Source organism: Salvelinus namaycush, chromosome 33, assembly GCF_016432855.1.
Source record: "Salvelinus namaycush isolate Seneca chromosome 33, SaNama_1.0, whole genome shotgun sequence".
NCBI classification, from domain to species: Eukaryota; Metazoa; Chordata; class Actinopteri; order Salmoniformes; family Salmonidae; genus Salvelinus; species Salvelinus namaycush.
In genome coordinates, this window is record NC_052339.1 from 15,152,420 (window position 1) to 15,175,237 (window position 22,818).

Genomic DNA, 22,818 nt, shown 5'->3' on the forward strand with positions numbered 1-22,818 from the left:
GGGGCCTTACTCTGTGGGGGCTGTAGTGGACCCAACAGCACAACTTCAAAAACAACAATCCCACAGCCACCTTGCAAAGCTGGGCTCGGGTCGTATGTATCAAGCATCTCAGAATAGGAGGGCTGATCTAGGATCAGGTTCTTTCTGTCCATGTAATCTTATTCAGTTTGATTTCAAAGGAAAAACTGATCCTAAATCAACACTTCTACAGTACTTTGAGATGTTTGATACATACGGCCCCTGGGCTTATCAGCTTCTGTGATCACAGCTATAAATTGTAAACTTTCCTCCCCCAGACAAGCCGGGAGCCTGGGAGACAGCCACGTTGAGGACTCATTACCGTAGGCCAGCATTACCCAGGAGACAATGCGTCACTCCTCCCCAACACCACAACCAGCGCTCCAAAACACCCGCCTGTCAGTCGTCATCGGCGATAGCGCTGTCAGAACCCCCCCTCTCCCGCCCCCTTCCGTCTGGTTGATAACTGTCCAGCAGAATTTAAGGCGGATTAAAGCTATTATGACTACTGGTGGTTGTGTCCTCCATTTAACTCATAATTAACTCGGTGTTGTTTACCACAGCTTAGGGATCAATACCTTCCAGAGGGTTGCTAGACTTGAGGGTGCAGTTGACACCTAATTACCAATATGTGAGTATGATTATTGTCCTGTAAACAGTCTGTTGTGGTTTGTTTGTGTGGGCGGACCTGATTGCACACAGGAGGTTCTTCTGAATCACTTCAACTGGAAGGAAATGTTTTGTTACTATGGCCAGGGCTAGGGCCAGGGCCAGGGCCAGGGCCAGGGCCAGGGCCAGGGCCAGGGCCAGGGCCAGGTGTGAGTTGGCAAAAGGCTACTCAGAGTACTCATAGTCATTTTTTCCCCCAACTTACTCAGATTTACTGGATCACTTATACCGACTAACAACAAATATGTTTTATTGTCACATACACCAGATGGGTGCAGTGAAATGTGTTTTACAGGGTCAGCCATAGTAGTACGGCATCCCTGGAGCAAATGAGGGTTAAGTGCCTTGCTCAAGGGCACATTGGCAGACTTTTCACCTTGTCAGATCAGGTATTCCAACCAGCAGCCTTTTGGTTACTGGCCCAACGCTCTAACCACTAGACTACCTACCGCGCACATATTATGGTGTTCTATTAATGCATTTATAATGTGTTAATTAGGTCAGAATTAATGTACGTTGCATAAAGTGATTCTAGAAAAGAATGAATTATCAGAAAGGTATGATATTGTTAGATAAGTCTAGTAATCTTGCTTGTGCGGATTTGGTAGGATCTGAGCTGCAGGGCAGGGTAGGTTTGGCTACTGCTCTATCCTTCCTCTCCTCAGCTCTGTCTAAATACACACACCCTCTGTTCTGTTACCATGTGGTCCAACAGCCATCATTCAGTTTCCCCTCGCAGACACAGCGCTATCAGTCATCTGCCACCCGTGGGCCTGAATACCCTAACACCCTAACACGCATACGTTCGGGCTGGGGGATCACTCACAAGGAGTTTGGAAACGATTGCATCTCCGCAATGTCTTTAAGGAGGGGTTGAGGAGGTGGTGGGCTGGGTGGTGGGATGGATGGATCGGAGAAGAGGTGGAGAGGTGAAGGGGTGGAGAGTTGAAGGGGGGGTGAGTCGAATGGGTAAACCTAGGTGAAGGCTGGACGCTCGTGCAGGGAGAGAGAGAGAGAGAGAGAGAGAGAGAGAGAGAGAGAGAGAGAGAGAGAGAGAGAGAGAGAGAGAGAGAGAGAGAGAGAGAGAGAGAGAGAGAGAGAGAGAGAGAGAGAGAGAGAGAGAGAGAGAGAGAAAATGAATGAGGTATTGGAAGGTATGGACAGAGGGAGGAAGGAATTGAAGGGATGTATTGTTGCTGTCTCATGGAGGTGTGGGTGTAGTTCATCACTCTGGACCCTTGGTGATAGAGGGGCCTTGTTCAAGCCTCCATTTTAAATCTGTGGGTCAGATGTCCAGGTCCGCCCGTGTCCCCTGTACTCTGGGGTGGTCAGAACACAGGTGACAGGAATGGAGATTGCTCTTTGGTTCCTCTTTAAAAACACCTTACGCTCCTATGTCGACCTCCGCCCCTCCCCACACACACGCCTGATCCCTATGGATGAGAACAGGATGAGAATAGGATGGATCTCTCACTTTGTCAATTGCTTGTGTTGCATTTTGAATGCAGGGTTCTTATAATTGAATGACTCAGAGACTAAATAAATGTCTTCAGCTTTGCAAGAAACAAATGCAACCCAAACAGGATGGACAAAGCCTTTCTCTATGTGTCTATGTGGTGTATTATAGTCCTTTTGAGTAGTGTCAGGGTGAACAGGATATTCTAAACCCCCAGCAGGAAGCAGCATGGTGAGTGACCTCATCAGTCAGTCACTAATTGCTGTGATTTTCTCTAGTTTGATAGGACTTCTGCCTCACCCACACAGAGCTGGTCCTGGCCCATTAATCACACATGAATACCTGTCACTGTGAGAGGCTGCACTCGTTCAACAACCCTCTGACAGCCAAGGTCCTGACGACCAGGGAAAATGAGCACAGGGAGAGAGTACTGGGGAAGAAATGACACCCTATTCATTACACTCTTAGAAAAAAGGGTACCAAAAGTGTTCTTCGGCTGTCCCCATAGGAGAACCCTTTTTGGTTCCAGGTCGAACCCTTTTTGCTTCCAGGTCGAACCCTTTTTGGTTCCAGGTAGAACTCTTTTGGGTTCCATGTACAGGTTTCTACATGGAAGTCAAAAGGGTTCTACCTGGAATCAAAAGGGTTATTCAAAGGCTTATCCTATGGGGACAGGTTAAGAACCCTTTTAGGTTCTAGATGGCACATTTTTTTCTAAGAGTGTATGTAGTGCACTATTTTTGACCAGAGCACCATGGGCCCTGGTCAAAAGTAGTACACTGTGTAGAGAATAGGGTGCCATTTTGGACGTAGCCATCGAAAGTTAAACGGAGGGTTATGGGTAACAAGTGTCACTCCTTAAGGTCACCAGTGTGTGGAGCATTCATCAAGAAAACAGATTTCAGGTTTTACTGCTCTTGTTTTTTATTATATTTGGCAGCTTCAAATAATCTATCATCTTTGTTTATCTCGCAGGTCATTCCTGCAGTGGGAAATAGTCATTTGCGGTAACCTCTTCATATCTCCATGCCCCTAACCTCCCCCCAACCTTATCTAAAGAGTGTCTCACTCTGCCTATACCATGCCTCTAATATCACCCCATCAACCCTATGAAAACTGCCTATACCAGTAGGGAGTTATGAAGTCCCTCACACATGGTAAATATTACCTCTGCCCACCCCCTCCAACACCCCATAAGCCCTCCAGACAAATGCTAGCTTAGCGAGACCATCAGGGCTTTAAATGTTGGCCATAAAGAAAGAGAAGATGAAGTAAGAGAGAGGTGGAAGAGGAGGAGGAGGTGGAGGGAGGGAGGGAGCTGAAATGAACATATGGAATATTATGGTGGAGAGGTGGAGATTCCTCAGGCCAAACACACACACACACACACATAGATAGACCTGAGAGAGAGCGAGAAATGGGGTCTGTATGTTCCGATTTATGACTTGTCCGTTAAGTCGGGGGTTTCAAATTGGCCGGTGGTCAGAGAGTGATGAGCGCATGACATTTATTGGAGCCGGGGGACCTGGGTAAACTGTCAGTGAAGAGGGCGGCTCTGCCCGGCACCATGTGCGGTGCGCGGCTATTGAAGGTTATGTTGAAGTCTGTGTCATTAAGAAGACAGACCCACTGTCAGGAAACATATCCTCCTCGGGTTTCCCCTCTCCTCTGCTTCTCTCCAGGCAGAAACAGGCAGAAATCTATCAGCCGTCGGGGAGAGAAATCCTTTTATTAAGAAATAAAAGGGAGAAGTGGTCTACCCACCACAGTGTCATCCATTTTGGCAGCTCTGCCTCTGTAATAACTTTGTCTCTGAGGCTGCCTGCTGCCCAGCCCGGCTGCACATAGAAAGAGATATGACATTTATCCTGGAAGCATGTGGGTCTATCTCAAGAGAGAAAGAGGGTGTTTTGTTACAGAACAAAGCTGAAACCTTTGCGCTGCTTTAAAAGTCTCACAAATAATGATGTTGTCTGGTTGGTTATTTATAAGAATTGTCAAAAGGAATGAAGCCTATTTCATTTCAGGTGAAAGAACTATGTCTTTAGCTCAGCTAGCCAAGTGGCAAACATTTTACATGTCACTGGAGTCCCCTGAGCTTGTATAATGTTGACAGCATATCGTAGAACCCCCCCTAAGTTCTCCCCTGACCAATCAGATGTCCTGTTTGTTTAACATGAAGCAGTGTCCCAGCGAATGAGAGCAGGGCCATCAGAGAGAAGATGATCGCATTAATTATTCAATATAGAAAAGCCAATTTTCTCTCAGATCTAACCTTTACCCGGTGAATCGCCTCTGCCCGTGTGTGTGTGTGCGTGCGTGCGTGTGTTTGTGTGTGTATTTGTGTCTGTGTACACTCTGATTACGTCCTCGTTGCCACTGTGTGAATAGCTTTTAATGTCCCCATTGCCAACTCACACATCTCCACCCACTCTGTTTATTAAAATACACCCATCATTAAGAGAGCAAATAGAACCAGGATATTAGAATATTATGGCAAGGGTTGGGAAGTGTAAATATCAAGGTTATTGCTTTGATAACGCATAGGGGTTATGTGTTACATCCTCAATGGCCAACATAATATTAGTCAAGTGAGTTTTCCATTTGGGTTGAAAATTTGTTGAGTACATTGAAATAACACAAAACCTCCACAAACACACTTTATGGGAAAGCATAAAGGCTGCACACTAGTACATTGCATTCTGTCAGATCAAATTAGTATGTCAAAAGTGTTGAAAAAGGATATTTTATTCTCTGCTTTGTTGTGATGTCACTTTGAGAGAGAGGGGGAGAGAAAGAGAGAGTGACAGAGAGAGACAGAGGGAGACAGACAGAGAGAGGGGGGTAATAGAGAAAGTGAAACAAAGAGAGAGAAACAAAGAGAGAAAATGAGGATTAAAAAAAGAAACATTGCAGCATCGATTGAATGGGTGGCGATGGCCAACGTATGAAGCGACCTAGTGCTCGATCCCACAGCTGAGCCACAGGGGCGATTTGTCACCTTAAAGCTCATTAATCACTGAATCGAGTTTTGAGGGGGGCTGTGTTGTGCATTGAGGGGACTGGGGACTAAGCAAGCAGGGTCACCCCATCCATCTAGGACCCATGCTGGAGCACCCAGGGACCTGCAAGGTCAGGATCAAGGCTGGGAGAGGAGCTGCATGGGCTGGGTTGGGGCTGGGTTTGGCTGAGCTGGGGCTAAGGCTGGGCTGAAGCTGGGATCACACTGCCAGCTCAACCCAGATCCTAAGGTACCTGTCACTTTTCCACTGTGTGATATTTGGCGTAGTCGGCAAGATCTGGGCCTCAGAGTGGGCAGTTGTAAAGTAGGGGTCCATTTTATATGCTTTTTCTTTTTTGTGTTTTGTCTCTACTTCGCTCTGCCTGCTCAACCCAGATCCTAAAGAACCTGTCAATGTTCACCTTCTGACACATGCACTGTACGTGCAATGACACCTTTTCTCTATGAGCAGCTAGCTACTGTATCTACAAACGCACTCCTCTCTATGTAACATGGTCTCCTTTCTCTGTATTATTCTGTCTAAATGGCAGTAGAGAACACCACCAGCAGAGTGGTCCCACTGGTCTCATCTGAAAACAGAGCACTACACTGGAGCTTTATTGGGGTAAGGAGGTATCGAGCCAGAGCAAGGGGCTCTCACTAGCATGGCCTGTAAGACATACGATAGATGTGGTTGGTCTGACAATCGCCCAACATCAGTGCCCGACCTCATTAATGCTCTTGTGGCTGAATGGAAGCAAGTCCCCGCAGCAATGTTCCAACATCTAGTGGAAAGCCTTCCTAGGAGAGTGGAGGCTATTATAGCAGACAAACTCCATATTGTTGCCCATGATTTTGGAATGAGATTTTCGACGAGCAGGTGTCCACATACGTTTGGTCATATAGTGTATCTATTTAATGGACTTATTTAATGGCATTTTTTTTAAACAGTGTCCAGAGAGCATAAAGGCAACGTGAAGTGCGTCACTGGGTTTTGAGTGAGTGACACAAGTGGGAGAAAGACGACGACTCTAGGTCGACGGTATCACAACCCTCCATCTCTGGCCTCTCAAAAGACTGAATGTTAGCTAAAAGGAGGAGTGCAGGCGAGGGGCCAATGAAGGTCTCACTGTATCAGATCTCTGACTCCATAGAAGCATTGCTCTTCGGGGCTATAGAAAGATATCAACACACTGTAGTGTCTCTGTATGAGAGTAGCAAACAGCTAACCTTAGTATACAATCGGCCTGAGGGCTATCAGGTCAGACCATCTCTGAGTCTTTGGCTAGCGCTGTAAGAGGACAAAGTGGGGACACTGGGGGCACAGAGTGTGTGACAGGTCTCTGTCAGAAATGAAAAGAGCACAGCCTCAAAGAGATACAGGGGAAGGGAAAGGGGAAGGGTGGAAAGAGCCAGGGTCTAGATATGATATGAATGGCATTGTAGGGATTGAGTGGGTATGTGATGGGTGTTGCCTTTTCAATGTGTGTGTGAGACAGAGGTTTGTGTGGTGGCTTTTTGAAAGCATGGAGTCTGGTACCTTAGAAATCAAATCAAATAAATTGTATTGGGCGCATACACATATTTAGCAGATGTTATTGCGGGTATAGCGAAATGCTTGTGTTCCTAGTTCCAGCAGTGCAGTAGTATCTAACAATTCACAACAATACACACAGATCTAAAAGTAAAAGAATGGAATTAAGAAATATATAAATATTAGGACGAGCAATGTCAGAGTCCGGAGTATAAATATATATACTGTATATGATTGGATGTATAGACATTATAGACATTATGGACAGTATGTGGATAGAATATTTAGTATATCTGTACAATACGTAGGATAGAACAGTATATATACAGCAATAATTGAACAGGATGGCATTAACTAGAATACAGTATATACATATGAAATGAGTAAAACAGTATGTAAACATTAAAGTGACCAGTGATTCCATGTCTATGTACATAGGGCAGCAGCCTCTAAGGTGCAGGGTTGAGTAACCGGGTGGTAACTGGTTGTGACAGTGACAAAGTTCAGGGCAGGGTACTGAGTGGAGGCTGGCTAGTGATGGCTATTTAACAGTCTGATGGCCGTGAGATAGAAGCTGTTTTTCAGTCTCTCGGTCCAAGCTTTGATGCACCTGTACTGACCTCGCCTTCTGGATGATAGCGGGGTGAACAGGCAGTGGTTCGGCTGGTTGATGTCCTTGATGATCTTTTTGGCCTTCCTGTGACATCGGGTGCTGTAGGTGTCCTGGAGGCCAGGCAGTGTGCCCCCGATGATGCATTGGAATCTTGGAATCCTGTCTTGAGCAGAATGTTGTAAATCACAAACATATTCACAGACGGCTGGTCGCCCCCGTCTCTTAACGTCTCACACACACATTCCCTCCTCTGTACCCCTGTTGATTAACCTTGTCCTATGTAAACAAATAGTTTTCCATGTGCAGGCCTTTTCAGGGATTGTCAAAGTTCATTTCCACCTCTATGGAAGAAGCCAATCAACATCTTGGCCAGTTTGTTCTCCAAATAAGATGACCTTGTTGTACATACGGATCCTGTGTGTCCCTGTTCTGTCTGGATCAGCTAGCTAAATAACTCTACCTTTCTGTTTTGATAACCTCAGGGAAAGAGGAGAGGACATCCCGTAACCTCCACAGGGCCGGAGATGTCTCCATGCTATCCACCTCTCTCTGTAAGATTTATCACACCGTAAACCATTTTCCTTCTGAGATTGACTCAGCTCACCTTTGTGGCATCAGCCTGTTTTTTTTTACGGACACCATTCAGGTCTAATTGATGGCTTACCATCTCTTTTCCCCCTTGTCATGGAGGGTTTATAGGGCCTGTAAAACAGGAGACACAGTGACACAAATGGGATGCAGCGCAAACTTCTGTCAGATGGACAGGGAGGGACGCTAGACTGGCTGTTCCCCTGACGAGACACAATAGCTCATATGACAGCCCTGACGATTCAAGTCTATGTTGTGTTTTCATTCCTCTTTTTACACTGTTTTTCCAAGAAACCCACAAGCACTTTCTGTGTGGTTAAAACTCTTGGTTGACCTAAAAGTTCTTCTCCTTCTTCTTTTCTCATTCCAAAACCCTGGACACAAGGCATAGCTTCATTACTCCTTCCTCTCTATCCCTGATCAATAATGCACACAGCTACTGATTGCATGTTTGTCCGGAGGTATTTGTTTATAATAATGGGTTTGCCCCTACTCAGTCAGTTCTATGAACAACCTGACCATCATCAAACTTTATCATCATCCCTATTGTTTGATAAGATAACTAAAATATTAGATCTGTGCGCATGGTGCTAGCTAACCACACTAACCAAACAGCGTTTTACATTCACTTCATCTCAAGATTATAGTCTAATTTCTCTTAACAATGTGACATAATTATCACTATTGTATGAGAAAAGTGTGGTATTGTCAACATCAACACTTTTACATAGAAATGAACTGTTTCCTTTTACCTGCTTTTTTAAACTAAAATCACCACCATTTCTCTGCCAGTGTGGGGACTACAGAGTAAAGAGGGGAAAGTTGCCTCATGGGGGTTCAGTTCAGTAAACTGTGAACAAGGCCCAGACTGAGAGACCCAGGCCAGTGAAACCAGAAGCATCCATCTTCAGCGTTTGTGGCCCATGTCTTTTAATGAACTGTCTGGGAATCTGCTTTGTCTTCTAAAAGGGATTGCATCTAATTATGGTTCAAATTAAAGACCCTAATGAAACCAGCCCCACAGCCCATTCATCACCACTAACAAGGGAACTGTACACCGCTTAGTACAGAGAGACATTGGTTGCATCCCAAATGGCAACTATTCCCATAGGGGTCGATTCCAACTTCGGAATGTATGCCTTTCCTACACATGCCTTTCCTACACATGCCTTTCCTACACATGCCTTTCCTACACATGCCTTTCCTACACATGCCTTTCCTACACATGCCTTTCCTACACATGCCTTTCCTACACACTTCTCAGTTGTTGGTATTCATCCTTAGCCTACCTTATTCAGTCGTGTAATGCGCTCTTCAGGTGTGGCTACCTTGCACACTCTGAATACATTTCATTCAACTGCTGAAAACCCTCCCACTTGCTGGCCAACATATTTTGTGGTGGAGTTTTCATTGAATAGGGTTTTCAGTACATTTATCTTAAGCCATCCCTTTAAATACAGTGTTCCTTTTACATAGTTAGACTTTTTTCTACAGACTCACTAGAATATATCGAGGGAACAGGTTGAGAATATTAGGGATCAATGAAAGAAAGCCATCTACACTGAACAAAAATATAAACGTAACATGCAACAATTTCAAATATTTAACTGAGTTTATTATGAAGGTGAATCTTTATGGTGAAAATGATCTTCCCCAAACTTGAAACTCACACGCTGCTTATGTATGCAGTCAGGCTCTACACCCCCTGTAAAGCCGATTAATGTGCGGCTATGATTCTAAAAAGTTGCAAAAAAATATTGTCACCCATCAGACTATTCTTGATTTTTTTCTTTACATATACTAAATAATATATTTGTGAAATTTGTTTTAATTTAGAATGCACCATTATCATGCACTTGTCTCCAAACAGGGGCAGCGGGGAAAAAATATGTCATCTATGCACTTAAATAGCGAATGGAGGAGCTTTTCTCATGGTTCATTTTCATGCCAGCCAGGTAGCCTATACTCCTGTTGTAAAGATAAGCAATGTGCTTAATATTAGGAAAGTTGAAAAATAAATATTTTAGGCCTAGCCAGAAAGCTGATGGGATCCTCCCCTTTTTAACAGAGGCCATCACTGTTGTCTAGCTCAATTGCATAGCCTATAGAAATGTTGTGCAACATGAGCTCATAGGCTCTCATGAAGTGTTTGATTAGATTTTCGATTACATTTGCATTGGTGTCAGAGTGATTAGAGGGACAATAAAGTGCTGAGTACCAGGCAGTTAGCAAGTTTGGTAGACTACTAATGACCAATAACAGCTTCAGAGCTTTGAGAAGCCTAATTACCATGACTAAATGGTCACATGGAGTTTGACTGCCTTCATGACTTGTGATCGCCGGAGTGGCGGTAATACGGTCACCGCAACAGCCCTAGTGACCACCATTTGCCTCATGCGGCACGACACATCTTCTTTGCATAGAGTTGATCAGGCTGTTGATCGTGGCATGTGGAATGTTGTCCCACTCCTCTTCAATGGCTGTGCAAAGTTGCTGGATATTGGCGGGAACTGGAACACATTGTCGTACAAGTCAATCCAGAGAATCTCAAACATGCTCAATGGGTGACATGTCTGGTGAGTTTGCAGGCCATGGATGAACTGGGACATCTTCAGCTTCCAGGAATTGTGTACAAATCGTTGCGACATTGGGCCGTGCATTATCCTGCTGAACCATGAGGTGATGGCGGCGGATGAATGGCACGACCATGGGCCTCAGGATCTCATCTCTGTGCCTTCAAATTGACATAGAAAACATACAATTGTGTTCGTTGTCCGTAGCTTATGCCTGCCCATACCATAACCCCACCACCACCATGGGGCACTCTGTTCACAACGTTGACATCAGCAAACCCGCTCCCACACAACGCCATATTATTATTATTATTATTTTATTTTTTGAGGGGAGGGGGGTCGAGGTGAGAAGGAAGATTATTTAAGATACTGTTTGAAGAGGTAGGGATTCAGATGGTTTTGGAAGATGAGCAGGGACTCTGCTGTCCTAGCTTTTGGGGAAGCTGGTTCCACCATTGAGGTGCCAGGACAGAGAAGAGCTTGGACTGGGCTGAGCGGGAGCTGCTCTCCTGTAGGCTTGGGATGGCCAAGAGACCTGAGGTGGCAGAACGGAGTGCTCGGGTTGGGGTGTAGAGTTTGAGCATAGCCTAAAGGTAGGGAGGGGCAGTTCCTCTTGCACCATGGTCTTGTAGTGGACATGAGAGAACTTGGGAAGGTTGAAAACCAGGCGGGCTGCAACGTTCTGGATAAGTTGCAGGGATTTGATGGCACAAGCGGGGAACCCAGCCAACAGCGAGTTGCATTAGTCCAGACAGGAGAGGACAAGTGCCAGGATTAGAACCTGCGCTGCTTCATGTGTGAGGTAGGGTCGTACTCTACGGATGTTGTAGAGCATGAACCTGCAGGAGATGTGTGCTGATGTGTGCAGAGAATGACAGGGTATTGTCCAGGGTCACGCCAAGATTCTTTGCACTCTGGGAGGGCGATACTGTGGAGTTGTCAACCGTGATGGAGAGGTCTTTGAGCAGGCAGTCCTTCCCCGGGAGGAAGATCAGTTCCGTCTCGTCGAGATTGAGCTTGAGATGGTGGGCCGACATCCAAGTTGAGATATGTGCCAGGCACGCAGAGATGTGTGTCACTACCTGGGTGTCAGAAGGGGGGATGGAGAAAAGCAGTTGAGTGTCATCTGCATAGCAATGATAGGAGAGACCATGTGAGGATATGACGGAGCCGAGTGACTTGGAGAAGAGGAGAGGGCCTAGAACCGAGCCCTGGGGGGCACCAGTAGTGAGAGTACGTGGTGCAGACACAACTCCTCTCCACTCCACTCGGTAGGAGCGGTCTGCCAGATAAGATGCAATCCAGGAGTGTGCAGAGCCTGAGACGCCCAGCCCTGAGAGGGTGGAGAGGAGGATCTGATGGTTCACAATGTGGAAGGCAGCAGATAGATCTAGGAGGATGAGAACAGAGGAGAGACAGTCAGCTTTGGCAGTGCGGAGAGCCTCATTGACACAGAGAAGAGCAGTCTCGGTTGAGTGACCCGTCTTGAAGCCAGACTTGTTAGGATCCAGAAGATCCTTCTGAGAGAGATAATGAGAAAGTTGATCAGAGACAGCACGCTCAAGTGTTTTGTAAAGAAAATAAATAAGGGATACAGGTCTGTATTTTTGACGTCAGATAAGTCGAATGTTGGTTTCTTGAGAAGGAGCAACTCTGGCCATTTTGAAGTCAGAGCTTCTCTGAGACTGTTTCTGACAGTTTGTGCAGAGATTCTTCGGTTTTGCAAACCCACAGTTTCATCACCTGTCCGGGTGGCTGGTCTCAGATCATCCCTCGGGTGAAGAAGCTGGATATTTAGGTCCTGGGCTAACGTGGTTACACGGGATCTGCGGTTGTGAGGCAGGTTGGATTTACTGCCAAATTCTCTAAAACAACGTTGGAGAAATGAACATTACATTCTCTGGCAACAGCTCTGGTGGATATTCCTGCAGTCAGCATGCCAATTGCACGATCCATCAAAACTTGAGACATCTGTGGCATTGTGTTGTGTGACAAAGTTGCAAATTTCAGAGTGGCCTTTTATTGTCCCCAGCACAAGGTGCACCTGTGTAATGATCATGCTGTTTAACCAGCTTCTTGATATGCCACACCTGTCAGGTGGATGGATTATCTTGGCAAATGAGAAATGCTCACTAACAGGGATGTAGAAAATTTGTGCACAACATTTGAGAGAAATAAGCTTTTTGTGTGTATGGAACATTTCTGGGATATTTTACTTCAGCTCATGATTATTTAGGTTTAGAAAAGTACTTATAAATCATTAAAAAATGTGTTGGAGAGCCATTTCGCACAAAATAAAGAAAACGGTGGTTTGAGTCATTCTGAAAATTCCCACATTAAGTTCTTCAATCCATGGTGATGTTGAAAGATTAGTTTACATATAATTATAATAGAGAGAATAGTGTACAATAGTAGGCTATAGCTTTGTCTATTCCCTGCACTAACAATGGAACTGTGTGATGACACGGCCAAACAAGGTTGTAACTTTTCATGCCCCCCCCACATTTTGAAATTGCATTTTTGTCCCCCCCAGTTTTATAATTGGAATGTGAAACAAAACGAGGCAACAGTGTGCTTTAGGACCATGCGGACGCCTCTGAGCGGTCTGGTAGGCTGTTTGGAGTGTTTATCCAAAACAATTGAATAATAATAACAATTATGCCCCCCCCCCCACTTCTAAAGCCAAAGTATTGCCGCCATGGCTTGGTCTGCACTCCGCTCCATAACGATTTAATTAGCCTACGTCTTTAAAAAATATATATTATCCACTGTTACTCATGATCCTCAGCAACAGCCAGGAGGAAGCAAATTAAGATGAATGAAAGAATGGAAGGAAATGGAATGATAATATAGGCTAAACCAACTGAAGGGAACGTTCAGTAAATTGGCAGTTGAATATGTGTGGTTATTTGGCCTACTGACAGTTGATACTGATAGTGGCAAATATTTAACATGCTAGAAATAGGAGACAGAGAAAGTCAGGGTAGCCTATAATTAAGACATTTGAGAGTGCCCATGGCTGCATGTTAAAAGGCAGTGCAAATGTAATGTTGCATAATGGCACAGTTTTTCATAAACTTTACAGTGGGAAACTTTATATGTTGATGTGCTTCAGTTTGCTGCCATATGACTGGTTTCACATTTGTCTCCAGCGATTATAAGGTCAAATATATCTAAAACTAGATTCATTTATATTTACAATTCCTTTGTCCAAATGGATTGCTAATGTACCTAGCTCTTGTCAATAGTGTTTATCAAGTTGTAAATTGCAGTGTATGGAGAATGGTGTTATTTCTATCCTCCAAAAAAAGATACATGCCTTTCCCACTTGGAACTGGAAGGTTCGCTAGACCTTATTCATAGTTTCCTTGCGCGTAAAGGTGGAGGAATTATTAGGGAATTAAGTGAAAGTCACCTTAATTTACTTGATCTCCCCCCCAAACGTATAAATTGGTCAGAATACGCATAGAGAGAAAAGTGCATAAAAAGGGAATTATGTTCCATTTATGACAGCTTAACTCTGGTCTGAATCGGGCCCATAGGGCTCTGGTAAAAAGTAGTGCACTAGGTAGGGAAGAGAGGGAATAGGGTGCCATTTGGGACTCATCCAGAGAGAGGAGAGGAAGAGGAAGAGGAGGAATAAATGGAGAGAGAAAATATTTCTGCTGAGAATTCAAGCTTTCTATGGCTGATAAAAAAAAGTGTTTTTTGGCTTTGGTCTAAGGGGCAGTCATTAATTGTCAAGGATTTCTGGCCATATCTAACCTTCATTGACTGTGCCTTGAGACGTACAGTATGTATACAGTCGGACGAAGTTAAGACTAACTACACACAGGGCTGCCTGCGTCACAAAGGGTAATACAAAACACTGCTAACAGAGACAGAGACACGATCACTCACATACACAATCTTTCTTTCTTTCTCTCTCTCTCTCTCTCTCTCTCTCTCTCTCTCTCTCTCTCTCTCTCTCTCTCTCTCTCTCACTCTCTCTCTCTCTCTCTCTCTCTCTCTCTCTCTTTCTCTCTCTTTCTCTCTCTTTCTCTCTCTCTCTCTCACACACACACACACACATAAACACATGCACACACTGAGAATCAAGTCATCTCTTTTCCTCATGGGTCTATCTAAGAAAGACAGAGATAGGAGGCTTCTGATGACAAGGGAAGTGGCAACGATGGGGGCCAGAATGTGCTGGAGGATACGAGCCTGCGAGGTGCATGGGAGGGGGGACTTGAGTGCCTCGGTGAGACAGATTTGATAGCTGTCGTTGCGGTGGCTGTGGCTGCCGCTCCAGCTCCAGACCCTGACAGTTGGGACGGATGACTCTACTGTGAAACGTCCAGGAGAAAGTGGTTTAAGAGGCGCCCCTGGATGACAGACACCTCCCTAATGGGACCAGCCAATGAGATTAGACTTTATTGTCTGTATGAAGCCCAGGCTGTAATTCAGTTTGAAAAGAACAGAGGGCCTTGCCGTCACCCTGGGAAAGTTCACACTCGGCAATCTGGACCAATAACACGCTAGGCCAGCAGGAAGGAAGGAAGGAGATATGAAAAATAATAACTATTAGAGGGTAAACTTTTTTTCTCAGGAAAAGGGGCTAGGGCTTAGGGTGTTGTTGCAGGGAGGTAGACAAAGGTTGGGAAGCATACTGTGCTTAAAAGTCATTTGTGTGCTTTGGAGAGACTGGTGTGTGGATATGTGACAAACCTTAGTTTTCAAATTAATGCTGTTATCTTTATGGAACCACCGACATATGTCAGACTACTATATCCCGAAGAACACACCTCCTATTCAATATAAATTCGTCAGTATATAGGGAATCGAGTGCCATTTGGGACACGGCCCTGGTCAAAAGTAGTGCACTACATAGGGAACAAGGTGCCTACGAGCTGGTTTTGGAGGGAAACACAGTGAGTGTAGAGACATAAACAACCACAAGAGGGAGTGTATAGCAAACAGCTGTTTATTGTACATTCTGCACATAAGGACCCTGTAATCTAAAATACAAATATATTATCAAAGCTTTCAAGAAACAAAACCGACACGATACATTACAGCAGCTAATAAACGTGTATGTAATCCTGCTGTAGAGGTCTAAAATAATTGTACACCAGGACCTGTAGGCTACGACAGAGCATTCAGCACCTTTCAGACATTACTGTTGACGTTGACAGTGTTGATAACTGATGTTGATTGGATCTTAGTCGCCTCTCATTCGATGCATTTGTCTTTCAGTATTTTTCTCGCTGTTTTCAGGTAGTCTGGGTCTGGATAGCTGTCACTGAATTATCAGAAAAACAAATGAATATCTATGACTAAAGGAAATTGTGTGTACAGATGCGGAGTTAATATAGATGAAACACTGGGTCAGACAGATTACATAGATTTACAGACATAATAGATCTAAAGCGAGTATTAAAAGATAAATCATTTAGGGCTTGATTCAATCTGTATCGCCAAAGTTCAGTGTTATAGCATGATTTAAATGTGAAGGTAATTTCCGATTGAGTTGAAATGTATGGAGGGTTTACCGTGAATGCAGTCCACTAACATGGGAACTTTGCCTTTTTCTATTGCTCTGTAGCACACACATCCAGCACTAACCTGTCTTTTCCTGCATCAGGGGTTGTTTTATGGGGTATATCCGCCCATGTGACCATATCCTCTCCATTCTCATTGGTTGCTACAGTAAAGACCAGCCTCTGGTAGAAGGCCTTATTCAATAGCCCCAGGATCCTCCTTCCATCGCGGTTGTCGGGCAAATACGCCAATGTCCTCATTCCCAAAAACGTCTTCCCTGGATTGGGATGCTTGTCCTGTAAAATCAGAATATTTGAATTAATCCAAAATAATCATGGATCTGTGAAATACCTCTAAAACTTCCATTTTTACGGCTGATTTCCTGCAAATCTACACATTTTGCCATAGGTTGGAGGCAAGTGTTTGCAGTTTATAATATGATAACTGATGATCAATGGGCCCCACCCTGGTCGGTAATTCGACCATGATTACTACAAGTTTAGAAAGCTGTCCGCTGCACTCTTAGAAAAAAAGGGGCTATCTAGAACCTAAAAGTGTTCTTCAGCTGTCCCTGTAGGAGAACAGCTTGAAGAACCCTTTTTGGTTCCATGTAGAATGCTTTTGGTTCCAGGTAGAACCGTTTGGGTTCAATGTAGAACCCTTTCCACAGAGGGTTTTACATGGAACCCAAAATGGTTCTAACTGGAATCAAAAAGGGTTTTCCTATGGGGACAGCCGAAGAACCCTTTAGGAACCCTTTTTTTAAGAGTGTAGACTTACCAATCTAAATCATTTTAGCTGACATGGGCTAATTGAGTGACTGCTGATGCAATCCCCCCTGCCAAAAAAAAGGCTGGCTTAAGTCATGGCAAAATGTATAGAATTGCAGCAAACTTGCTTAAAAACTGCAACATTTTCTCTACGCCCCAAGGCAAAATGTGTAGAAAATAACTCTAAAACTTCAATTTTGTCTCGCCGCCATCAATAGGTGGGCCACTAAAACGCATCGCCAAAAGGTGGGTGGACCCAACAAAATGTTACTTAGAGCCCCCAAAAGGCTAGCAAATAGCTGGCATGAATGACTGTTCCTCCAGTCTAAAATCTAAGATGCAATACTATGTACACTCCTGTCTGTTTGATGTTTTCCTTTTTATTAGTGGTAAAGTTAAAGCCGGGTAACCGGTTGTGTTTGTTCCTTTTCATTATAAACTAACGTAAATTCAACGTGAAATCAATAAAAAATGTCACCATGACATTGGATTTAGGTTAGAAGTTGGGTTGATTCAACATCATCACATTTACTTTTTTTGTTGAAATGACGTGGAAAGAATGCTGATTCAGACAGTTTTTACCCAGTGGGGTGCACCTGTTCTGAATACATTCAAAGAGATTTCATTTACTTCATGCTAGTTGCTGACTTGTAGTGATCACCCATTCTGTGCTTCCTCCCCGGTGGTATGCAACATCTCAATGACTAGCAACTAGCCTAACCTGATTTGCCACATCATCCCATCAACTGGACGGAATGTCACCAGACTCTCTATAAGCACCTGTAGAATGTGTTTCTCTTTCCCCAGAACACTCAGAAGTGGAACACACTTAGAATAGGACAGTATGAGTGAGTAAGGGAGTAAAATATCCAACACATGGCAAATACACTTCAAACTTGAATTTGAAATTTGAGCGATCATACCAACTCCTCCTGTCACTTATTGGTATGTTTGGCTTGACAAAGACAGCAATGGAGTTGGCAAGAGTACAAACAGATCTGGGACCAGGCTATATGATGTATGCTATTCTGTATAATAACTACATGCTAAGTACTGAAGCCTTTTGTTTTAACACTAACTTACTGTTTGTATTCCATCTGCAAAAACATAATTGATCTGTATGGTGTTGTCCCCTGGGTAACCAGGGAGGTCTCTGTGTAGAATGACCCATGTCATCTGTCCCTCCGGCTGGCTGCCCTCTGACACCTCAGCATAGCTCCCCTTCACATCCCCATTAGCTGGGGGCAGACACACACAACCAGGTAGGGTCAGAGTTCAATCTTAATCATTAGCGAGACAAAGAAAGGGATGAGCGAGAGAGAGAAGAATATCCAGGTAGTGTACCTTGGTCTATCAGTGCTGGGGGTCCCTGTCCATCCAAGTACCTGGTGCAGTACATTTTATCTTGTTGAGCACCCATAGCAGGGCTGTGGGGGGAGAGAAATAAGACAATGTACCTTTCAGTAAGAGAGGATTTTAAACTATTTCAATGAAGACATTGTAGTATTAAACTGTGGAAACAACCAGCAAGTCTGATGGTTGGCCATTGCCAAGATGTATTAAACTTAGTCCCATACACTCACCTGTGTGACGGTCTCCACAGCCTTGTCACTCCTGGGGTCTCTCTTCAAGGGCCTTATTTCCTCCTCTGGTCCTGTAGCTCAGACCACGTTCATTCAGCTCGTCCCAATACTAACCATTACGGTCTGGGACTGGGTCTGAATAACTCTGTTTCCTCTACCAAGCAGTCACCTGAGTACTATGCTGCGGTCAAATGTTTTTGACAATAATGCTGGCAGTCCTGTCATGTGTGTGCGGGTGGGTGTGGCGGGAGGTACTTTTTGCAAGTATATGCACAGGGGTTGAGGTTCTTCCTTGTTCAGCCACACAACAAAAGGAGGCGTGGCAGAAAGTAAATAGTATCATGTGGTTTATTGTTGGTTGCTTCTTAATCACATTTAGATGGGTTGGTGTTGATGCCTTAAATGACTTAATCTACAGTAGATTGTAACAAAGGTGAAGAATAACACTGTTCTTGAGCTCTTGTGTTCCTTGAATTGTCAACTGAGTCATCAATGACCAGGCTACACTTTTTCCAATGCCATTTCTCAAAATGTGTTCACGGGTGTTTTGGTGGCATCGACAATTTAATTCGACTGATAAATAAATGGCTATTACAACAGGAAATGGGACTTTCTATCAGTACAGTGACTTCAAATAGATGTCAACGTAGACCAAAACTCTACAGACCGCTCCAAACTCCCCACACAGGTCAAGTCATGCATGATACAGGTGTTGTGGGTCGCTGGGTGTGGCAGACAGGTCCTATTGTGTTTTGGGAGTAAGTGTGATGGGGACATAGATTACCATGTCAGTTAGTATCATGCACTGGTCGAAATTACAGTGTTGTTTAAATGTTTCCTTTAAGTGTTTGGTGAATGGGGTTATGAGCAACCTTCAATGGAGATGTTGTTAACATGCACATTAGCTCCATACGTGAAGATAGGAGCAGTCACTGACTGACTGATAGACAGTGTACAGTACTTTCGTTATTAGACATTCTGACACACTATTACAAAATTGTATTGTCTCACACAAACTGACAGACAAACTAACACCCTGACAAGCACACACTACTACTCCAATGAAGACAGAATAGTGTATATTTACATTTCTATGTTGCTTTCTTTTGGGCAGTGTATTTATTTTGTATACCTCTGCCTGTAATCTTGCAGATTTTAAATGTAGATTACTTTTTTACACAATAGTACATGTTTTCTTTTGGGCAGTGTTTCGTTCTCGTCCAAACTTTGGACGTGTTGATACAAACAATAACTGGAGTTGTATCCCTGGGCTATAAGTCAAGTCCTATGGGACAATAAGAAGTGCATAGGAGGAATGGTCGAAAGATGAAGAGAGATTGGCATTTTCTCTGCCCTCAGCTGCCTTTAAGTCCACAGCTCTGAGTGGGAGACGGGGAGAGGGGCTCTATAGGACTATAGGACTAGTTCGCTACCGACCTGGATCAACAGGAATAGTTTTGTTGTCTGGGTGGTGATGCTTTGAGCACCTTCAATGTTCCTTAAGGAGATTCCTTTGCCCCCACCCTGCTCAGCCTTTTTGTAACTTTCACTTTCTATGTCTACATTTTTTAAATATTCTTTGTCTTCTTTCTCTTTCTGCTTCTCACGCTCTCTCTCTCTCTTGCTACTCCTGTTGTTTCAAACTGTATGCATACAGTTTGAAACCACACTCTTTTGAAAGTGATGTAGAAAAAAAGAAAGAAAGAGAGACAGAAGAGAGAGAGAATACCTCAGTGTGGCTGACAAATTATTCATCTTTCTAACAGGTTAAGAGGGGTTGGTCAGTCAGTCAGTAGCCAATTGGAGGGGACACTGTGCATTGATAAACACTAGGCTACAATGAGAGAGAATGACAGGTACTCTATGGATTTGAGTCACATTTATTTCCTTTCATTTCCAATGATGTATGTGGGGTTACACTTTATAGATGACACAATATAGCTAGATAGAGGTACCACACACAAGCAGAGAGACAGACAGGCAGGCACATACACACAGACACACACAAACGTAGATATACAAAAATGGTTGACACCCTTGATAAAGATTAGCAATAATGACTGTACAAAATTAATAATTTAAATACTGAGCTGAACTCAGCAAAAAAATAAACGTTCTCTCACTGTCAACTGCGTTTCTTTTCAGCAAACTTAACATGTGTAAATATTTGTATGAACATAACAAGATTCAACAACTGAGACATAAACTGAACAAGTTCCACAGACATGTGACTAACAGAAATGGAATAATGTGTCCCTGAACAAGGGGGGGTCAAAATCAAAAGTAAAAGTCAGTATATGGTGTGGCCACCAGCTGCATTAAGTACTGCAGTGCATCTCCTCCTCATTGACTGCACCATATTTGCCAATTCTTGCTGTGAGATGTTACCCCACTCTTCCACCAAGCACCAAGCACCTGCAAGTTCACGGACATTTCTGGGGGGAATGGCCCTAGCCCTAGCCCTCACCCTCCGATCCAACAGGTCCCAGACGTGCTCAATGAGATTGCGATCCGGGCTTTTCGCTGGGCATGGCAGAACACTGACATTCCTGTCTTGCAGGAAATCACGTACAGAACGAGCAGTATGGCTGGTGGCATTGTCATGCTGGAGGGTTATATCAGGATGAGCCCGCAAGAAGGGTACCACATGAGGGAGGAGGATGTCTTCCCTATAACGCACAGCGTTGACATTGCCTGCAATGACTGTCACCCCTGGTGAGACAAAACGGCTACTCGTCAGTGAAGAGCACTTTTTGCCAGTCCTGTCTGGTCCAGCAACGGTGGGTTTGTGCCCATAAGCGACGTTGTTGCCGGTGATGTCTGGTGAGGACCTGCCTTACAACAGGCCTACAAGCCCTCAGTCCAGCCTCTCTCAGCCTATTGCAGACAGTTTGAGTACTGATGGAGGGATTGTGTGTTCCTGGTGTAACTCGGGCAGTTGATGTTGCCATCCTGTACCTGTCCCGCAGGTGTGATGTTCGGCTGTACCGATCCTGTGCAGGTGTTGTTACACGTGGTCTGCCACTGCAAGGACGATCAGCTGTCTGTCCTGTCTCCCTGTAGCACTGTCTTAGGCGGCTCACTGTACGGACATTGCAATTTTTTGCCCTGGCCACATCTGCAGTCCTCATGCCTCCTTGCAGCATGCCTAAGGCACGTTCACGCAGATGAGCAGGGACCCTGGTCATCTTTCTTTTGGTGTTTTTCAGAGTCAGTAGAAAAGCCTTTTTAGTGTCCTAAATTTTCATAACCTTGACCTTAATTGCCTACCGTCTGTAAGCTGTTAGTGTCTTAACGATCGTTCCACAGGTGCATGTTAATTAATTGTTTATGGTTCATTGAACAAGCATGGGAAAAAGTGTTTAAACCCTTTACAATGAAGATCTGTGAAGGTATTTGGATTTTTACGAATTATCTTTGAAAGACAGGGTCCTGAAAAAGGGACGTTTCTTTTTTTGCTGAGTTTATATTGCATGCTAAACATTTTTTTGAAATTATATAATTTTATACAAACATAATTGCACAGAGAACAAGATTTTGTTAAACAAGTTTAAAAAAAATCTCAACAAGGTAGGGATCCAAATTATCAACACCCCTAAAGAATCTTATAAAGTAGTCAAAAGTTTAGTATTTGGTCCCATATTCCTAGGACGCAATGACAACATCAGTCTTGTGACTCTACAAACTTGTTGGATGCATTTGCAGTTAGTTTTGGTTCTGTTTCAGATGTATTTCTTTTGCCCAATAGAAATGAATGGTAAATAATGTATTGTATCATTTTATAGTAGCTTTTATTATAAATAAGAATTGAATCTGATTATGGATAATCCTGAATGAATCATGAATAATGAGAAAGTTACAGAGGGTCAAAGATCATACCCCCAAGACATGCTAACCTCTGACCATTACCACTAACAGGGGAGGTTAACATGACTTTTGGGTATGATCTTCGACCCTCTGTGTAAGAACGGGTGTGTTATGATGAGCTTCTATTGGCTGTCATGAACAAAATGTTTTTTTTTTTATTACTTTAAAACATATATATAAAACTGTATATAATCAAGTGTAAACAGATCTGGTTTCTCAAACCATTAAAATCATCATCATAACGGCCTCTAAAATCATTGACAGGTAGCACCATTGACTTTAGGCATCCGTAACTATCTTATAATAAATTCAGATTTTTTTGGAAAGAATATCTGTCAAATAATTTGCATACAGGGAGGCACCAGCTAATCTGTTCACAATGCAGACACACTGGACAGAGAGAGACATTTTATTAGAATGTTTAGAAGCGACAGACCTTTATCAGATAGTGATTGGATTATCATGATTGGATCAAGAAACTCACATTTTAGGGCAAATTGTAAACAAGGCTTTAATCTCCCTTGATCAGGGTTGCAGATTATGTAAATAATACATTCAAATATATTAAGGCTAGAAAATACATCACTGTATATCGATGTCCCACCCTAACCCCAGTATATTGC

At 43.7% G+C, this 22,818-nt stretch overlaps 1 protein-coding gene across 1 annotated transcript; it reads right to left on the reverse strand.

Annotated features, from left to right (window-relative positions):
- Positions 1-1,972: 1,972 nt before the first annotated feature.
- dtx3l1 (deltex E3 ubiquitin ligase 3L1) lies at positions 1,973-18,165 on the reverse strand. The gene is made up of 4 exons (XM_038972662.1): positions 18,090-18,165; positions 17,829-17,983; positions 16,060-16,271; positions 1,973-2,006 (listed from the first exon to the last, which is right to left on the reverse strand). The coding sequence occupies exons 1-4, from the start codon at positions 18,163-18,165 to the stop codon at positions 1,973-1,975; spliced, it is 477 nt and encodes a 158-aa protein (XP_038828590.1).
- Between the last annotated feature and the right edge of the window lie 4,653 nt (positions 18,166-22,818).

Bases quoted from the DNA above. Each gene is read 5' to 3' on its own strand.
- dtx3l1 (XM_038972662.1), bottom strand. From the start codon at position 18,165: ATGGGTGCTCAACAAGATAAAATGTACTGCACCAGGTACTTGGATGGA. The intron at 17,984-18,089 runs GTACACTACCTG...GTCTGCCCCCAG, and splicing joins CCCAGCACTGATAGACCAAG to CTAATGGGGATGTGAAGGGG. The intron at 2,007-16,059 runs GTTAGTGCTGGA...TGACCACCCCAG, and splicing joins CCTGATGCAGGAAAAGACAG to AGTACAGGGGACACGGGCGG.